Source organism: Lontra canadensis, unplaced genomic scaffold (genome assembly GCF_010015895.1).
Source record: "Lontra canadensis isolate GAN:19392208 unplaced genomic scaffold, GSC_riverotter_1.0 scaffold7, whole genome shotgun sequence".
In the NCBI taxonomy this organism is placed as follows: Eukaryota; Metazoa; Chordata; class Mammalia; order Carnivora; family Mustelidae; genus Lontra; species Lontra canadensis.
This window is the reverse complement of record NW_022631001.1, coordinates 24,503,548-24,523,408: the sequence shown is the minus strand read 5'-3', so window position 1 is coordinate 24,523,408 and position 19,861 is coordinate 24,503,548. Positions and strand designations below refer to the sequence as shown.

General features: G+C 39.8%; 1 protein-coding gene across 10 annotated transcripts in view; it reads right to left on the bottom strand.

Annotated features, from left to right (window-relative positions):
• C2CD3 (C2 domain containing 3 centriole elongation regulator) overlaps positions 1 to 19,861 on the bottom strand; it is a 143,190-nt gene that overhangs the window by 51,300 nt on the left and 72,029 nt on the right. For all 10 annotated transcript variants that reach the window (XM_032853111.1, XM_032853105.1, XM_032853109.1 and 7 more), the window contains 6 exons: positions 19,411 to 19,583; positions 17,228 to 17,351; positions 11,332 to 11,600; positions 11,095 to 11,184; positions 3,436 to 4,038; positions 272 to 607 (listed from right to left, as the gene is read on the bottom strand). In XM_032853111.1, coding sequence (XP_032709002.1) covers positions 272 to 607; positions 3,436 to 4,038; positions 11,095 to 11,184; positions 11,332 to 11,600; positions 17,228 to 17,351; positions 19,411 to 19,583 — 1,595 coding nt within the window. The remainder of the gene's footprint in view (positions 1 to 271; positions 608 to 3,435; positions 4,039 to 11,094; positions 11,185 to 11,331; positions 11,601 to 17,227; positions 17,352 to 19,410; positions 19,584 to 19,861) is intronic.

The window sequence follows — 19,861 nt, the reverse complement described above, 5'->3', positions numbered from 1 at the left end:
ATAAAGGAAAAGAGAAATACTTAATTTGATACTCAGGTTTCTGGACTGGGGAACTTATGATATGCGAAGTTAATATATAACTGGCAATGTCCACTTAAGTTCAGAAAGGCTTTCATATTGCTTAAACTTTTAGGCTTGAGAAATATAATTATCAATTAAGATGTTGTTGCAGATTCTGTCATGATTTCCAAGATTTATGAAGCCAGGACCATAATCTAAGGAGTCAGATACATGATCCTTTTAAGCTCATACCTTTTAAGCTCATACGTACCTTTTAAGCTCAAATGCATCGCTCTTTCTACCAGGATACTGACTGCAAAAGTTCCATCCAATGTGGCAGGGCTCTCCTGGGCTGGGCAGACTTCCTTTGTGGTGTTGCAAGGGACCTGGGTGGACGCAGGAGACTTCTGGCGGGCAGGTGATGGAGAGAGCTGAATCTCATCATTCCTTCTGGGGAACTGCTCGGACTCACTGTGGCTGCTGCAGTCCACAGAATCCAGCTCAGGAGCAGACCCGGGGTGTGGAGAAGGAGAGGAAAGAACCACATGAACTCGTAAGGCAGCTCCTGAGAGGTTGGAAGCATTTCGTCCAAACAGGGGATACACACCTGCAAGAGGATGAAGGAGGATAAGCCCAAGCAAGCAGGAACCAACAACACTCTCTAACCTTGGAAATGATTCACTGGGAGTGCTTGTGGTCCTCTCTCCTTCAATAGGCCTATAGGCCCCAATATGCCAATTTGTAAAAGAAACTGTGAAGTCAGTATACGGTGTGAAAATGTTTACTCCCTTCTCCCCAATATGCACATTATCTCCATTAATGGGTAGTAGTGCAAATTCAGATTTGAAGCCAAAGCCAAATGACTACCAGGCAGAGTTGCTGTGGAAGAGATTCACGAGCTGGGGTGAGATGACTTAGATGACTTCTCATACCTTCTGAAAGTAAGATTATTATTAAAGCAGGAGTGGCCTGTCCTCTCTGTCACATGTCCCTCTGGCTCTTGTCTATAGGCTTTCTCCTAAGGTCTTCTTCTTAGGAAGCTGTCCTGGTGCTCAACTTAGCCTGTTTGAGCAACTAAATATGTCTGGCAGTAGCCCTGAAGATCATCTGGAAATGAAGTAGGGGGCTTCAGCAAAGGAGGCAAGAAAGAAAAATAGGGGAATTCCTGTTTGTTGACTATTTCTCATGTGCCAGGATCTGAGGAGTTAGGTAACCTGCCAAGGTGAATTCTCCAAAGTGGCAGATTTAATCTCAGGTATATGAACTTACAAGCTTCCTGGATATTAAAATGAGATTTCATTATATAGCAGAAGGCACTGAGAATTCTTTCAGAATCTCAGAGTTTGGTTCATTAGGCTCATTTAAATTCAGGAAAATGGAGTTAACTGATTTACAGGAAGCAGTAACATGCAACTTTCCCTGTCTTTGTCAGTTTTTTAGGTAACCTCTTTTCTTGTGATGCAATGTGTTTATTATCATCATTATTACAAGCAGAAAGTAAGGCCAATGGGAGGCAAGACATCCAAAAGCAACACAGCTAAAGCCTTATCCTCAAGAAACTCAACAGCTACTTGGAAGGACGCTTGGGTGGATGACTGAATGGATGCTTGGGTCATTCAATCAGTACATCCAATACCACACCTTGTACAAAACCCATTTACAAGAAGATAAAGAGCTTAGAGTGATGGGAGGTGGAGAAGTAGGAGAGAAATGCATAATCGTAAAACTTAAATATTTCCTTTGTATCAGTCAATAAAAAGAAGTATTTCTGCTTGAGTTCTGATCTTTAAATCTTTATTTAGTGTTCCAAACCTACTTTCTTCAGCAGAATGAAGTTAAAAGTCCATCTTTATGAACTTTAGTTCAAATGAGCTGTGCTTACTTCAAAGATGTTTTCTGCAGGCTCTCTGAAGTGACTCTCGGCTCGCCAGACAAAATAGGGCACATGGAATCTAATGAGGTGTTCAACGGAGACAGAATTACACCTGCTGGGTCCAGAGAGAACCAGAGAATCTGGGATGATCACCCAAATACTTAGTTCTTTCTTAGCTTGGGCCATCTGTGCAACAGGGTCAGAGCACAAGGCTAACAGAGCTACACAGGGTTGTGACTCAGTTTCTTTAGTTGTATAGTGGAGGAAATAACAACCAATCTTACAAGGAATATCCTAATGAATAAATATCATGTTTATTAAGAATCTAGTCTGGTTATCTTCAATTCATTCTGCATTATAGTTACTAGATGGAGTCTTCTAAAATGCAAAACTATCACTCTTCTATTCAGACCCCATTAGAATAGCTTTCCATAGCTCCCAGATAGAAGTCCCATACTCTTGTCTGCCTTTATAACTTCATCTCCTTATCATCTTCCATCCTATGTATCTTATGATCCAGCAGTACCAAATTACTTACAGTGCCTAAAAGGTATGAACCTGCCTCATGCCTCTGTACCTTCACAGGCTGTTCTCCTGTTTAGAATATCATTCTTTGCCTTTTCATGGCTTATTCCTAAATCCTCTGAAACTCAGGTCAAGGATCATTTCCACTGAGATGTCATCCTTGAACCAAAGAGATGTTGCATCCCTGTGCTCCACAATACCACTGAGGATACCTTTTCATAGTTCTTATGGTTCACTGTAATTGTTTATTTACTACTCTATTCTTCCATTGACTATCTCTTACTCATCTCTGAATTCCCAGAGCCAAGTATATGAATCAAGTACTGAACAAAAGTTTAAAAGAAAGCATCTAGCACATAATGCCGCTTGCAAAATGTTACCTTTTTCCTTTCTGCCTTGTGAACCAATTTATTACTTTGTACATTTTCTTTATGATTTCAAGATGTGCTGACCAGAGAGAGAGGATATCCTAGTCTCACCAGCAGCTATGTTTTTCAGTGTATTTTAAAAACTAGCATTCTAGATTATCACAGAGGCTCTTATACATGAGTTTAAAGATAGTGCCCCCCCCAATTCACCCATTTTTATTTTACACAAATTGAGTACAATATTCTAGGCACTACGTTAGGTGCAAAAATCTGCTAAATTTGACTGCATTCTAAAGCTACAAAGTTCAGAGCCACTTCTCAGATCTGTGGTGACCCTACCAAGATATACTGTCATGAGGCAATGCCCTCTTTTAAGCAGCCAGTGGTGCTCTTTCCTTTTGAAAATTCTTTAGTTATAGGAAGCATTACTAAATTATTACTAATCTTTCAGCATACAATACTAGAAGAAAACACTTGCTAGCTGTGAGCCTGGGTAGTAATCTAACCTCTTTGAGACTCCATTTACATGACTATAAGATAGGTCTGATATCTATCTCCTAGCACTGCTAGGAGGATCAAATAAAATAATGTCTGAGGGAGCTTATCACATAGTGCTTGTCACAAGGCAGGTGCTGAAACCACAAGAGCTGAGGCCGGTTCCTCACTTACCACTGACTGTTAATGTTCTTGCTGACCTCTCTCCAAGTCTGGCCAGGTCCACATAAGCTGAGCCAATCCAGCTGTCCGTCTGGTGGGGCCTCTCCACACTGTCATTGCCATAAGCCCGCCACACTTGGATCTCTAACCTCTCTTCCCTGAAATACCAAAGGAGTGATGGGCCCCTAGTGACTTCGGCTCTTCTGGATGCCTTGAAAGTAACCATGACTTGTTTTTTGTTTGTAGATTCCTTAGGCTTCTTGAGAGGGGTCCAGAAGGCCTCATGATCATACAGCTTATAGCGGAGGTAGCAGTATGTGTTCTTATGAATGTGGTTCTGGCCAGCAAGAAGCACACAATGGATGGGCAGCCAGAGCCTTGGGGTGGATATGGTGACAGTGGCTGGCTCCTCTTCATTCATCTTGACAAGATTCTTCAGATTATTCTCAAAGTTCCAGCCCAATAGCTCAGCAGCTTCCAATACCCGCTCTCTATCACCAGGATGCGTGAAGGAAACTGAAAGCTCCAGGCCACCCACAATCTTCTGCATGAGCTCCAAACCATGAGGCAGGGCCCCATCCTCTGGCAAAATGATAGGATACCATCCTGTGATCCCTTATGGAAAACAAGTAAGACTTTCAATTAGTGTTTTAAGAATAAAACGATTTACCCACTTCCTACTCCAGATCCACCATCACTCTGGCCAAAGACAGAACAGAAAACATATACCCGGGGTGCCTGTGTGGCTCAGTGGGTTAAAACTCTGCCTTCAGCTCAGGTCACGATCTCAGGGTCCTGGGATCGAGTCCTGCATTGGGCTCTCTGCTTGGCAGGGAGCGTGCTTCCCCTCTCTCTCTCTGCCTGCCTCTGCCTACTTGTGGTCTCTCTCTGTCAAATAAATAAAGTCTTAAAAAAAATATATATATACCCACAGAACACGGGAGTTTGTTTTCCCCGACCACTGAAAGACTATGAGATCAGGTGGAAGAACAAAGCCTAGGAATTGGAAGACCTGAATTCTCTCCTAGGCTCAAGCCCAAACCAGCAGTTCAGTCTAGTTAAGTCATTAATTTCATTCAACCTTGGTTTCCTTACCTAACAAAGAGGAAAACTGGTGCTAATCTTGCCCACCAGACAAAATTGTTATAATCATCAAATGAGGTAATGGTTTTGGAAGAGTTTGAAAAGAGATGTGATAAAAAAATGTGAAATGGAGGGGTTGAAAGATGGAGGCTGGCTGAGTAGGAGGACCCTAGGCTCTACCTTGTCCCACAAATATTAACTAGATAACTATCAAATCATTCCAAGAACCCCAGAAATTGACCTGAAAACTGGCAGAACAAACCCCACAACTAAAGGTTGAGATGAGGACTCATCAAAGAGAGAAATGGATTGTGGCTGTTGCAGTGGGGAGGGAGTCATGGCCACAGAGAAGGGCAAGACACACACTAGCACACAGAGGAGCTCACGGGAAAACAAATTCCCATAGCAAATGGCTTGGAAAGTGAGAGGGACTGAATTTCATGAGTTTCTGCAACAGTGGGGCTTAAAGCCTGGAGTTTTAAATTAGCATGCTTGGCTCTGATAGAGCCTGGAGGGCATTAGGGCTGCGCAAACAGCCTGAGAACGTACAGTCTAGGAAGAACAATCTGAAGAGCACCTGGAACACATAATGGGGAGGTTATATGCTAACCTAATGGTAACCATATATCAAAACCACTAATAAATATGTAAGGTATAAAGAGAAAGAAATCCAAATATATCAGCAGGCCATGAAAGGATCAGAGAAAATTTTCAGAAACAACCAAAAACAAGTAATAAAATGACAATAAATATTATCTATCATAAATTGACTAAATGCTCCAATCAAAAGACATTGAGTAAGAGAATGGGTAAAAAACAAGACTCATTTACATGCTGCTTACAAGAGACTCATTTTAAACTTAAAGACACCTGCAGATTGAAAATGAGGGGATGGAGAAAAATCTATCATACAAATGGATGCCAAAAGGAAGCCAGAGTAGCAAAACTGATATGGGACAAAACAGACTTTAAAACAAACTGTAAAAAGAGACAAAGAAGGACAGTGTATATTAACAAAGGGGACAATCCAACAAGAAGATATAACAATTATAAATATTTATGTACCCAACATAGGAACACCCAAATACAAGAAACCGTTAAAAACAAACATAAAGGAACTAATCGATAACAATACAATAACATTAGTAGACCTTAACATCCTACTTACATCAAGAGGTAGATCATCTAAACAGAAAATCAATAAGGAAACAATGGCTCTGAATGACCCACTGGAACAGATGGATTTAACAGATATATTCAGAACATTCCATCCTAAAACATCTGAATACACATTCTTTTCAAGTACATATAGAACATTCTTCAGAACAGATTATATAGTAGGCCAGAAAACAAGCCTCAACAAATTCAGGAAGATCAAAGTCATACCATGCATCTTTTCTGACCACAATGCTATGAAACTAGGAAGTCAACCACAAGAAAAAATCTGGGAAGAACACAAATACACAGAGGTTAAATAATATGCTACTAAACAATGACTGGGTCAACTAGGAAATAAAAGAAGAAACAAAAGTAGATGGAAACAAATGAAAATGAAAATACAATGGTCCAAAATCTTTGGGATCAGCAAAAGAAGTTCTAGGAGGGAAGTTTATAGCAACAGAGGTCCACCTCAAGAAGCAAGAAAAATCTCAAACAACTTAACCTTACACCTAACCTAGAAAAAGAACAACAACAAAACCTGAAACTAGTAGAAGGGAGGAAATAATAAAGATTAGAGCAGAAATAAGTGATAAAGAAACTAAAAATGTAATAGAACAGACCAACGAAACCAGGAGCTGGTTTCTTGGAAAAAAATAAATAAAATTGGCAAGCATACAACAAAAGAAATAAAAGGCATCCAAATTGGTATGGAAGAAGTGAAATTTTCACTATTTGCAGATGATATGATACTGTATATAGAAAACCCTAAAGATTCCATCAAAAATCTTATAGAACTGATAAACAAATTCAGTAAAGTTGTAGGATACAAAATCAAGATACAGAAATCTGATACATCTTTCTCCTCCCTCCCTCCCTGCTTGCTTGCTTTCTTTTCCTCCCTCCCTTCTTTCCTTCCTCCCTTCTCTTCCTTTCAGTAGCCCAATGCAGGGCTTGAACTCACAACACTAGGATCAAGACCTGGACTGAGATAAAGACTGGATGCTTAACCAACTGAACAACCCATTCGCCCCTGTTGAATAAATACACCAATAATGAAGCAGCAAAAAGTGAAATTAAGGAAATAATCCTATTTGTAACTGCACCAAAATAACAAGATACCTAGGAATAAACCGAACTAAAGAGTTAAAAGACTTATACTCTGAAAACTATAAAATATTGATGAAAGAAATTGAAGACAACACAAAGATATGGAAAGACATTCCATGCTCATGGACTGAAAAAATAATGTTAAAATGTCTATACTACTCAAAGATCTAAACATTTAAAGCAATCCCTATCAAAATACCAATAGTCTTTTTTACAGAACTTGAATAAACAATCCTAAAATTTGTATGGAACCAAAAAAGACCCCAAATAGCCAAAGAAATCTTTTTTTTTTTTTTTTAAAGATTTTATTTGTTTATTTGACAGACAGAGATCACAAGTAGGCAGAGAGGCAGGCAGAGAGAGAGGAAGAGAAGCAGGCTCCCCGCTGAGCAGAGAGCCCGATGCGGGACTCGATCCCAGGACCCTGAGATCATGACCTGAGCCGAAGGCAGCGGCTTAACCCACTGAGCCACCCAGGCGCCCAGCCAAAGAAATCTTGAAAAAGGCAAAGTTGGAGGCATAATTCTGGACCTCAAGTTATATTACGAAGCTGTAGTAATCAAAACAGTATGGTACTGGCACAAAAACAGTCACATAGGTCAATAGAACAAAATAGAAAACCCAGATATAAACTCACAATTATAACATCAATTAATCTTTGAAAAAGCAGGAAACAATATCCAATGGGAAAAAGACACCACTCAGCAAATGGTGTTGGAAAAACTGGACGGTAACATGCAAAAGAATGAAATTGGATCACACTTTCTTAAACCATACACAACAATAAATTCAAAATGGACTAAAGACCTAAGTACGAGACCTGAAACCATAAAAATCCTAGAAGAGAACACAGGCAGTAACTTCTTTCACATCAGTTATAGCAACTTTTTTCTAGGTATATCCACTGAAGCAAGGGAAATAAAAGCAAAAATAAACTACTGGAACTATATCAAAATAAAAAGCTTCAGAACAGTGAAAGAAACAATCAACAAAACTAAAAGGCAACCTACTAAATGGAAGAAGACATTTGCAAAATGACATATCTGATAAAGGGTTAGTATTCAAGGGGCGCCTGGATGGCTCAGTGGGTTAAAGCTTCTGCCTTCGGCTCAGGTCATGATCCTGGGGTCCTGGGATCGAGCCCTTCATCAGGCTCTCTGCTCAGCAGGGAGCCTGATTCTCCTCCTCTCTCTCTGCCTGCCTTTCTGCCTACTTGTGATCTCTGTCAAATAACTAAATAGAATCTTTAAAAAAAAAAAAAAAGGGTCAGGGCACCTGGGTGGCTCAGTGGGTTAAGGCCTCTGCCTTCGGCTCAGGTCATGATCTCAGAGTCCTGGGATCGAGCCCCACATGGGGCTCTCTGCTTGGCAGGGAGCCTGCTTCCTCCTCTCTCTCTGCCTGCCTCTCTGCCTACTTGTAATCTCTGTCTGTCAAATAAATAAATAAAATCTTTTTTTAAAAAAAAGGGGGGTCAGTATTCAAAACATATACAGAACTTATACAACACAATACCCAAAAAACAAATACTCCAATTAAAAAATTGACAGAAGACATGAACACACATTTCTCCAAAGAAGACATGCAGATGGCCAACACAGACATGAAAAGATGCTCATCATCACTTATCATCAGGGAAATACAAATCAAAACTACAATGAAGTATCACCTCACACCTGTCAGAATGGCTAAAGTCAACAACACATGTAACAACAGGTATTGGCGAGGATGTGGAGAAAGGGGAACCCTCTTACACTGTTGGTGGGAATATAAACTGGTGCAGCCACTGTGGAAAACAATATGGAGCTTCCTCAAAAGTTTAAAATAGAACTACCCTATGATTGAGGAATCGCATTACTGGCTATTTACCCAAAGAATACAAAATCACTAGTTCAAAGGGATAACCACACCTCTGTTTACAGTAGCACTATTTACAATAGACAAGATACAGAAGCAGCCCATGCTGTGTACATTATCAACGAATGGATAAAGATGTGAGACACACACACACACACAGAGGAATATTATTCAGCTACAAAAAATAATGAAATCTTGCCATTTGCAATGACATGGATAGAGCTAGAAAGTATAAGGCTAAGTGAAATAACTCAGAGAAAGGCAAATACCAAAGGATTTCACTCCTGTGTGGAATTTAAGAAACAAAACAAATGAGCAAAGGGGGAAAAAGAGAGTGAGCAAGAGAGACAAACTAAGAAACAGACTCTTAACTACACAGAACAAAGAGATGGTTACCAGAGGGGAAGGGGTGTTTGGCGGATGGGTTAAATAGGTGGTGGGGATTAAGGAGTGTACTTATCATGATGAACAGAGGATAATGTATGGAATTGCTGAATTACTACAATTACTACATAGTATACCAGAAACTAATATAATACTGTATGTTAACTATAACTAAAGTAAAAACTTAAAAAAAAATGTGGTATATATACCCAATGGAATATTATTCAGCCATAAAAAGAATAAAATCTTCCCATTTGCAGTGACAGGGATGGAGCTAGAAAGTATACTGCTAAACAAAGACAGAGAAAGACAAATACCATATGACACCACTCATATGTGGAATTTAAAAAACTAAATGAGTAAAGGAGAAATAAAGAGAGAGAAGACAAATCAAGAAACAGATTTTTAATTAGAGAGAACAAACTGATGGTTACCAGAGGGGAGGCCAGTGCAGAGATGGGTGAATTAGGTGATGGGGACTAAGGAGTGCACTTGTGATGAGCACGGGGTGATGTACTAAGTGGCTGAATCACTACACTGTACACCTGAAACTGATACAACACTGTATGTTAAAAAAAAAAAAAAACAACAACCAACTTGCCTCATATGATCCATGTACCAATTCATTTCTCCAACCCTCAGTTTTTTCATCAGCAAAATGAGGAAATTAGGCTTCTACAGGCCTTCCTGAATTTAAGAATGTATAATTCAGTACTGTGTCTACATGAGGGATGGAGAAGAGGAGAAATACACTGAGAGGAACTAAAACAAAACTTGCCTACATCCTAAATCATTCCACTTGAACCCATTAAAACACATACATATCACTTAGGGGAAAAAAAGTGAAATGTTATAAAAGTGCTGTAAATACTGGGGAAAAGGCATGGGTCAGGAGATCTAGGGACTAGTCCTAAGTCTCCCACTGAAGGAACTGCCACTTAGGACCAGGCACTAGATTTCAAAAAAATAAAAGCTACTCTTCACTGAGTATCCACTGTGTGTCAGACATACTCTTAGGGCTTCATATATAATAATTCACATATATATTACTTCTCCTGATAACTGGGATAATAATCCCTATTTTACAGATGAGAAAACAGAAGCTCAGAGACCCTGCCTGGATTATTATAGCTACCACCTTGAACAAATAAGTGACATAAGTGAGAAACCCTCTATACCAAGTTGTACAGACTTTTCTCTGACAGGCACACAGAGTACCCGTTAGACAGTACTGCTCAAATTTTAATTCACAATTAAATTCAGGAGATGTATGATAGGATTCTGGATATTAGAATACACAATTCTAGGGAGGATGATGGGCAAGAAAAGGAAAGCTGACATTTATCGAGTCCCTGCAATGTGTTGGATACTTTAAATATCTGATTTCATCAGCTCCATCAGACCTGTCAGGATTAACTGTCTCCATTCATGAGATAAGAAAACTGAGGCTCAGAAGGGTCAAGGTCACTGAGCTAGCAGTTAAGTAGAACAGGTCCATTATTTCCAGACTGCCTTGGTGGCTATCCCCTTTTAGGTTGTTACCTCATTCTTTATTCCTTCTACAGTGAGAGAAGAAGGTACAGTGAAAAAGAATAGGTGAACCTGGACTTGATTTCCTATACCACCACTCACTAGTTGTGTGGTTTTGGCAAATCACTTAAATTCTGTGAGCCTAAGTTTCCTCATCGGTAAAATAAAAATAGTAAGACCCTGTATTCCCACCAAGCAGGGTTATAATGAGGCTCACGCAGTATCTGAGGAAATAGTTCACAGAATGTTATGTAACATGTATCACCATATTTACTATTTGTAATATCACCATCACCATCATCTTTCCTGGAGTAAGACAACAATACAAACAAAGCTTTGAGTTACTTTACTTTGTTAGAAAACTTTCGAAATGATTAGGAAAGGACTTAAAATACTTTTCAGTAAACTTCTAAGGTACCTGCAAGAATTCAAAGCATTTGTTAGGGGTCATGTTTTCATCTGCATATCTTACAGGGAGCCATGCAAGATGATCTCTTGTAGGAAGGAAATGAGAAGGGGTAGAATTAGAAAGTGATTATCCAGCACCCTTACCAGATCTCTTGACCAGCAGCTCTTTTGTTGGAACCTTTACTACTCCAAGCAGATAATCTCTGAATGACTGAATACTGGTTATATCACTGGCTATCAAATCAAACAAAAAAGAGAAAATTATTTAGTGCTTTACTGACCAAAGGCTAAATATTTCAGCATGTATTTTCTAGGAAGAGCTATAATATTCAAAACAGAGCCCCTTTTAATTCTGATTGTGGTTAGTCATTTGGTGCTCACCTGACTTGGTATCTTCATGATAAACAGCAAAAGTGACCTCTGCAAATTCCAACAGTTCTGCCAGGAAACAGGCCTCTCCACTGCAGTGCTGAGTCACCAAGTTGCATGGAAACTCAATGTGATGGGAGAACTCAGGGCAGAAGGAACAGGCTATGGGGCGGGTTCGGCGCTGTTCTCCCTTGGGCAGGAAGGAGAGATGAGTGGTGACAAAGGCATTGACCCCGACTGTGGCACTGAACTGTAGAGCGGGTTCCTGCTCCGCCAGAGCCCTGTAAAGGAAGAAGGATGGGAATGAGATGGTAGTATCAAAAGTCAGCTGGACTGCCTAGAAAACATCTGCACTATTTTCATGAGGCTACCAGGAACACTAACTGACCCTGTATTTCCTATCTAGGCTTTGGGCAGAGCCATAATGTGCTTTCTTAGTAATCATTTAGATCATAGTGTATGTGTATGGGATGGGGGAAGAAAACATTCACATGTTTACCAGAGTGATACTCCAAGAACACTCCTTTGTACTGTCAATGACCTTCAGCCAAAGACTACCAGGGAGCAATGGTAGTTGAACAAGTTGGTTTTATTGTTCATTACGATGAGAAAGAATATATACCAAGGGAAATTATGGGGAATTTTAGTAAAAAGCTATCAGAAAGGACTTATATAGCACTCAACTCATTTGTGGATTTGGAGGTTGTTCAAGGAAGTGGGGCTTTGCTCTCTGTATTGCTGTTCTAATGAATCTTTTTTTTTTTTTTTAAAGATTTTATTTATTTATTTGACAGAGAGAGATCACAAGTAGGCAGAGAGGCAGAGAGAGGGGGAAGCAGGCTCCCTGCTGAGCAGAGAGCCCGATGTGGGGCTCGATCCCAGGACCCTGGGATCATGACCTGAGCTGAAGGCAGAGGCTTAACCCACTGAGCCACCCAGGCACCCCGTTCTAATGAATCTTATCTAGGAAGGAAGGAAGACTAGAATAAGGCTAAGGCTGTAATTGGTAAAGCAGCAGCGGTAACTCATTTTGCAGTAACTCATTTTGGCCAAGATGGGGGGATGCTAGGTATTTTGTGATTCATAATGACCTTGTTTTGGTTTGTATCTAGGGAAGATTACAGAGTAACTTTATTTTTTTCTGTCTTCAATGTGATTGCAAAGCAGCCTTATCTGATGTTGCTGTTCTGTGAGATTGTTTATGCTCAGCATGAAAACGCCAAGCCCAGCTACAAGTGTCAGATCAGATTCCAGATGTCTCTGGGGCTGTTTTTCTCAGTAGAGATGTACCACAACACACAGACAGAACCTATCCACCTTTAACTGATACTTGTAAAAAGTCGTCAAGTCTTTCATGTGTGGGTATAGTATGAGACAAACTCCCTCATCTCAACTTCCCCAAGGTTATAAAACTGACATTGAGGCAAAGGTCACCTCTTTTTATACCCTTTTTTTTTTCTTTTAAAGTAAGCTCCACGTCCAATGTGGGGCTTGAACTCATGACCCTGTGATCAAGAGTCTCATGTTCTACCAACTGGGCCAACCAGGCATCCCAAAGAGGTCACCTCTTTTTGAAGCATTTCCTGATAGCCACAAAGCATTCAGAGGGGTTCCTTCTTTATTGTTCTTGATATGCATTTTTAGAGGATAGTAATCTGGAGTTACATAGATCTGGGTTTTAATCTTAGCTCTATCATTTAATTAAATGTGTGACCTTGGACAAGTTATTCAAACTCTTCCAAGTTTCATTGTCTTCTTTACTAAAAGGAGGACAGCATAAGGATACAACAAATACTAAAGGTTTATGTATAGTTATATGTGTACTTCATTTTCATTTCTAATGAAATTAACCTAAAATGATCATTAAAGTAGACTGGTATATGTCTATACAACAGCATACTCAGAAATGTATATTGTGCATAGGAAAAATGAGGGAAATAAATCAAATGCTAGTAGTGGCTAAAAAAACAAGGATAAAATGTTCAAGTAGTGTCATAAAAATTATATAATATATACAAAGCAGAGTACCTGCCTATGGGTTATGAAAGGACTCTTAATATAGGAAACTCTCAGAGATGGCAGTGATAGCAAAGAAAGTTTGGGCCCAAAGCTGGTCTGAATTTATTCATTCGGTAATTATTTCCCAAGCATCAGATCTGTGTGTCATGCACTGGGCTCAGAGCTAGATACATATAGTAGTGAAATAACTATAATTTCTTACTCTTGTGGAATTTAGTAAGTATTGCAGGGCCTCTGCTGTCAAATAAATGACTGTCTATATCTAGACTGTGATTTCTCTTCCTTTGATCCAATTATCTTTTTGCTAGTACTTCACCAGCAAATCAGTGAACCCATGTATGTTCATGAATTTTCTACTCATTCTCAGGTAAAGATGAGGTTAGTTAAAAGACTCTCATGAATAAGAAAGAAGGGATCTGTTTACACAGACATTGAAAGTGTATTTTCAGGAAGACTACTGGCACTTAAGATGAGGGTTGGCGTCTCTCTCTTTTTTAAAGATTTATTTATTTATTTGAGAGAGATGGAGAGTGTGTTCAGGCAGGAGATGGCGGAGGGGGAAAGAATCTCAAAACTCACGCTGAGCAGGGAGCCAGATGCAGAGCTTGATCTCAAGACCCTTAGTCATGACCTGAGCTGAAATCAAGAGTCAGATGCTTAACTGACTGAGCCACCCAGGTGCCCTGAGGGCTGGTGTCTCTTGGTAAGAGAAGGCTGACTTCAGAGGACCTGCTATCTGGATACCAAGAATTCCTATCTTCAATAAGATGCAAAGTAAAACTTATTTCTGATTTTACTATATTTTGCTGGCTAAGAAGGGTAATGTTATCTATACAAATGGAACTAATCACTTGTATAGTAATAATTTATAAAATGACTTCATATTTATATTATATAAATATGTATATTTGTATATTATATTATATATTTATAATATGTAATATAATTATAATATTTCTATACAATATATATTTATATAATTATATAATTATATTTATATTATATAATATAAATATGTATATATGTGTGTATATATATACATTATAATTCTTATACTGATCCTTATAAAATCAGGAAAGGTGTTCATAATTTTCATTTTTTGGATGAAAAAACTTAGACACAGAGAAGTAAAGAAACTAGCCCGAGATCACATACAGCTAGTGGAAAATGGGACTAGAAGGCAAGGAGTCCAATTTCGAGTGCATTTCTGTTTCCATTATACCCTGTCTGTATATGTTCATACATAGTCTGTAAGACTGCCCCAAACTATAAAGAGAATATAGTGTTAGAACTGCCCTGGCTTCTTACCCTTCCTTCTTGACAGTAACACAGACCAAAAGGGCTTACAACAAACTGCCTGCCACCCGATCTGACTTTTTTTATGATCCCAAGAGCGGGACTACTGAGCTTATCTAGGAGAGAGCTACTGAGTATCTAAGCTCCAAGTCCTTCTCTGCCAATTAAATTGTGGTTAATTTGCAAATTTTGACCCCGGCTGGGTCTTACACAGAACAGGTACTCCCTGGACCCAAGTTTCATGCCTCCATGCATTGAATGTGTTCTTCCCTGTGAACAGAATAGTTTTCTCTTGGGCATTTTGGTAACTCCCACTCTTCTTTCAAGACTGAGATTAAGAAGGGCTCTGAATGCCAAGTTGAGCAGGTTAGAGCTTCTCCTGAACCAGTAGTCCCTAGAGTGTGTATAACCTAGGGGGTTTATATATAAGATAAACTATGTGGGCATAGGAAAAAAACATTAAAAGGTCTATATTTGTTATCTCACATGTTTAAGTTTTGTATATGTTTGTGTATGTTATTTTGTTTTGTATATGTTATTATATATTTTATAATGTATTTATACATGAAGTATATAAGTATATAAATTTTATATAAAAATATATTTTATAACATATTTATATATGAAATATATAAGTATATGAAGATGATTTATACACAAAAAGTATAGAGTTATTTAGAGTGTATGCTAAACTTTTTGTTAATAGGAATGGATGATTAAAATTAGACCACTGCTACTGACAATGGGAAAACCATCAAAAGTTTTAATGTGAGGAAATGACATGATTTAAAAACTGCCCTGGTATCACGTACACCAAAATGAACATTCCAGCAATCACTGCAGTGATTGCTTAACAGTCATTCCAGCAATCACCGGAAGTCCATTTGGAGATTTGGTGATGAAAAATATTAACCAGGCTGAACATTTTACCAGCTGCTTCAGTGTCAGATCTCACATGGCAGTAATTCAATTCGTTTTTTACAGACTAAAGTTAAAGCGATCTGTGATCTGACTCTAAAGTTATAACAAGGGAAAAAATTATGGAACACTTACCTACTTTTTTCTTGAACTTGTGTCCAAAGTGAACTAATCTAAGGTAGAAGCTTGACATAGTTCTCTTTCTTACTAGCACTTGTTATGTGCTAGAATTATGCTATGTGGTGGCAGGGGGCAGAGAGGAGTTCAGACAGTGACTAGAGGAACTTACAGCCTAGTGGGGGAAACTCATGTATGCAAATCCCTGAAACTGAGTAATATGGACTTATAACCAAGGTGCTAAAAAACAGGACGGGGCACCTGAGTGGCTCGGTTGGTTGGTTGTCTGCCTTTGGCCCAGGTCATGATTCCAGGGTCCTGGGATTGAGCTCCATACTGGACTCCCGGCTCAGCAAGGAGCCTGCTTCTCTCTCTCCCTCTGCGACTCCCCCTACTTGTGCTCTCTCTCAAATAAATAAATACATAAATAAATACATAAATAAAATCCTTCAAAAGAAACAAAAGACAAAGGACAAAGTGCCACTTCTGTCTACATGTAGGAAGAAATAAGGGAAGGCTGCAAAAAAGCTATAAGTCAAAAGAAAACAGGAGTTTGTTTAGTAGACAAAAGGAAGAACATTCAAGGTAGAGGGAAGTATGAACAAAGGCCTAAAGGAGATAAGAAAAGGCCATGCTGCGATGCCTGGGTGGCTCACTCGGTTAAGCATCTGCCTTCAGCTCAGGTCATGATCCCGGGGTCCTGGGATCAAGTCCTGCACTGGGCTCCTTGCTCAGTGGGACCCAGCTTCTCCCTTTGCCCCTGCCTGCAGCTCCCCCTGCTTGTGCTCTCTCTCTCTCAATCTTTGACAAATAAATTTAAGTAAAAATCCTTAAAAAAAAAAAAAAAAAGAGAGAGAGAGAGAGAGAGAGAGAGGGCCATTCTCTTCATATATAGCAACAGTGCTCTAGGCAGAAAAAAACCAGCAAGACAGATTCCCTGAGGGGAAAATGAGCTTGGCGTGTTCAGAAGCAATAAGGCCAGGGGCCAGAGTACAGTAAGCAGAGTGGAGATGAGCAAGAAGATAAAGTCATAAAGATAATAAGGAGCCAGGTCATGTGGGGTCTCATAGCCATTTTTAGTCGTCTTTTACTTTGAATGAGATGAAAAAGTCACTGATGGGTTTTAAGCAGAAGTGTGTCAAGGTCTGACTTAAATTGTCATAGGGTCACTGGTTTCTGTGTTGAGAATAGACTGAAGGGGAACAAGCTAGAAAAATGGGAGGTGGTAATCACAGACTGAATATGGGATTACAGAAGAGTTGCGATGATTGGTCCTGGCTTGGTTTGAGGGTATAGGGTATGCCTGTGTAAACGAGTGGTTAAGTAGAATAGAGGATAAGATTAAGGTACAAAGTTGCTAATAACAGTTGAAGTAATAAAGTTTACAAGTGGTTTACTCATGTATACTCTTACACGCTTTCTTAAGAGAAAAAGAAAAATAAAGCTGTGCTTAATAAACTGGAAGTTGTATACAAGGAAGATTTGCATATCTGAGTCTCATATGCTGTGTGGACTGCAGTGGAAAAAGATGAGGACTGCTCTTCCAAGGTGGACTTACTTGGCTGCTGCTTGCAGGCCACAGGCTCTGATAACTTGGACTGAGATAGACACAGCTCGGGCAGCAAGAACTCCCTCTGCTGTCCTGGGAGTACGCCTGTACCTTAGTCCCACGTCCAGTAAACCTAATGAGGACAAAAGGAAAAAAGATAAAAAGGTTAGTTGGGAGAGTATCTGTTCTACCAAACCCCAAGTCCTGGTCAGAAAGAAGAGGATAAACACCCTAATGAACAATAAGGGGCATTAGCAGTGAGACAAAATGTCCATGGCCAGAATTACTTTATATTATTGTGTAAGGGCCTATTCAGCCAGAGTGGCCCCACACCCGTTGAACTGCCATTTTGTTGTAAAACTTAAATTGACTCTGCCTACCCCCGGCCCCTGCAGAGGGGAACTTACTTAAAAACAAGTCCCAGGTAACAAAGCCCAAATACAACGGTGGGTCAGGCCAGGTGGCAACATCCGATCAGTGTGGGGGGCACATACTGTCTCCCTAGTTACCAAGGAGTATGGGCCCCGCCCTTTGGGCACCTTTTGGGCGCCAATTCTGACCAAGGTGATAGGCTGGTTCAAATGTCTACTAGGGTAAATTGTAATTCAATTGATCACCTAGCATGACTGTGCAGCTTTCTCTGTGTGTTACAATTTCATTGGCCACCTATGAGTGGCCAGGCCCAACCACATGGCCTTTGCTCTATAAAAGCTAGTCTGTGAAACAGAGAGGGATCGCCCTCTCTGTAAGGGGTGGCCCTGACGGGTCTGTTTGATGGTCGGTTTGATTCTTGATACTTGGCGCAAAATAAAGCTTTGCTTGACCTTCGCTTTGTATCAGTCTCGCTCCTTTAATCACGGACCCATTATTGGGGGACCCAACATTGGGGACCCAACAATTGTATGCCAGGACTAATAAAAGCAGAACAAAAGTTACTATTTTTACTCTGCATCCAAGAAACTATGTCAGAGGCAGAACTTAATTTCAGATTTTTTAAAACTTCCAATTATTTTTTTTTAAAGATTTTTAAAATTTATTCATTTTGAGAGAGAGAGAGAGAGAGAGAATGAGCAGGGTGGGGGGAATGGTGAGGGAGAGGGAAAAACAAACTCCCCACTGAGCAGGGAGCTGATGCAGGGCTCGATCCCAGGACCCCGGGATCATGACCTGAGCCGAAGGCAGATGCTTAATGCCTAAGCCACCCAGGTGCCCTTCTTTTTTAAACTTTTATTTTTTTTTAAAGATTTTATTTATTTATGTGACAGAGCTCACACGTAGGCAGAGAGGCAGGCAGAGAGAGAGAAGGGGGAAGCAGGTTCCCTGCTGAGCAGAGAGCCCCACCCTGGGACTATGACCAGAGCCAAAGGCAGAGGCTTTTAACCCACTGAGCCACCCAGGTGCCCACTTTTTTAAACTTTTCCAAAAGGTTTTCACACTTATACTTCTATCAACCTTCTACCACTACCACCTGAAACACCCTTTATATGCCATCCTTTTATAAAAATTCTACCTTCCTATTATCACATTTCAGAGAAAGCGTTAAGAAACAACAGAACAAGCTGATCAGTGACAGGAGGAACAACTCAACCTTTATCATGGCAAAAAACCCCTTTTGCTTTGGCAGATACTCTCCAGCAAGTAAGCACATTAACTTGATTTAGGAGGCCAGTTCTAGTTATCTGATGACATACCTGGAGGATAGGTCAGTTTACTGAAACAATTAGGATATAATTCAAAACTCCAAATTCTAATGAATCCCTTTCAACTTTAAATCCTAACCTCTTCCTCCCTTACAGTGAATTTCCTGGTCATGCTAACTGTATCCCACCAATCCCGTATCTGCTCATGTTACCCTGGAATAATAATTCTGAGTACACCTACATAACACGTAGGATTTATGCTGTGAGGCTTCTTAAATGCTTGCTGAAGTTAAAGGTGAAATGAGACAAGCAACATTTATGCAGACAGTCCATGGAAATATGAATTTTATAAAATTAGGCAAAATTTACATGCAATAAACTCATATGTTCATTTTTCTAAGAGAAGGTAGATCATAGTTTTCATTCAGATTCATCAGATCATAGTTTTCATCAGGTAAGTCTCTCAAAATATGAAGAGTCACTGTTTACAGAGAAAAGGGATATTTATGTATACTGATTTTGAAAGGGAGAGACAAAGCAGTCTTCAATTACCTGATGACTGGTTCCTCAATTCTTTCCTGTTCTCAAGCCTGGGGGTTAAAGGGAGATTAAAGGTTTGTATTCCCACATCCTCACGGTGCTGCATGGTTATCATGGCACAGATCCTTGATAATGGCAAGGTTCCTTTGGCAACCACCTGGTCTCTCACGTTAGGATAATAGTATCTGTAAGCCGCAAAAGCATAAGCTGTCAGTAGGAAGAATCACATGGATAAATGATTCAATTTGCTCAAGGGATCAGTTTTTGGTATCAAGTTATCTTTGGAGCCTGGCTGTTCTGTATTGGTAGTAGACAGTTATAGTCATGTCTGGCTGGATTTATTGCCTGTCACGTGGAGAAGGAACTCCATAAATTATACGCTGTGTTCAGAACAAACCCCAGCTTCCTACAAACTGTTATCTGTTTGGTTATCTGCATCTGACTTGGACTTCTGGGAGTAGTC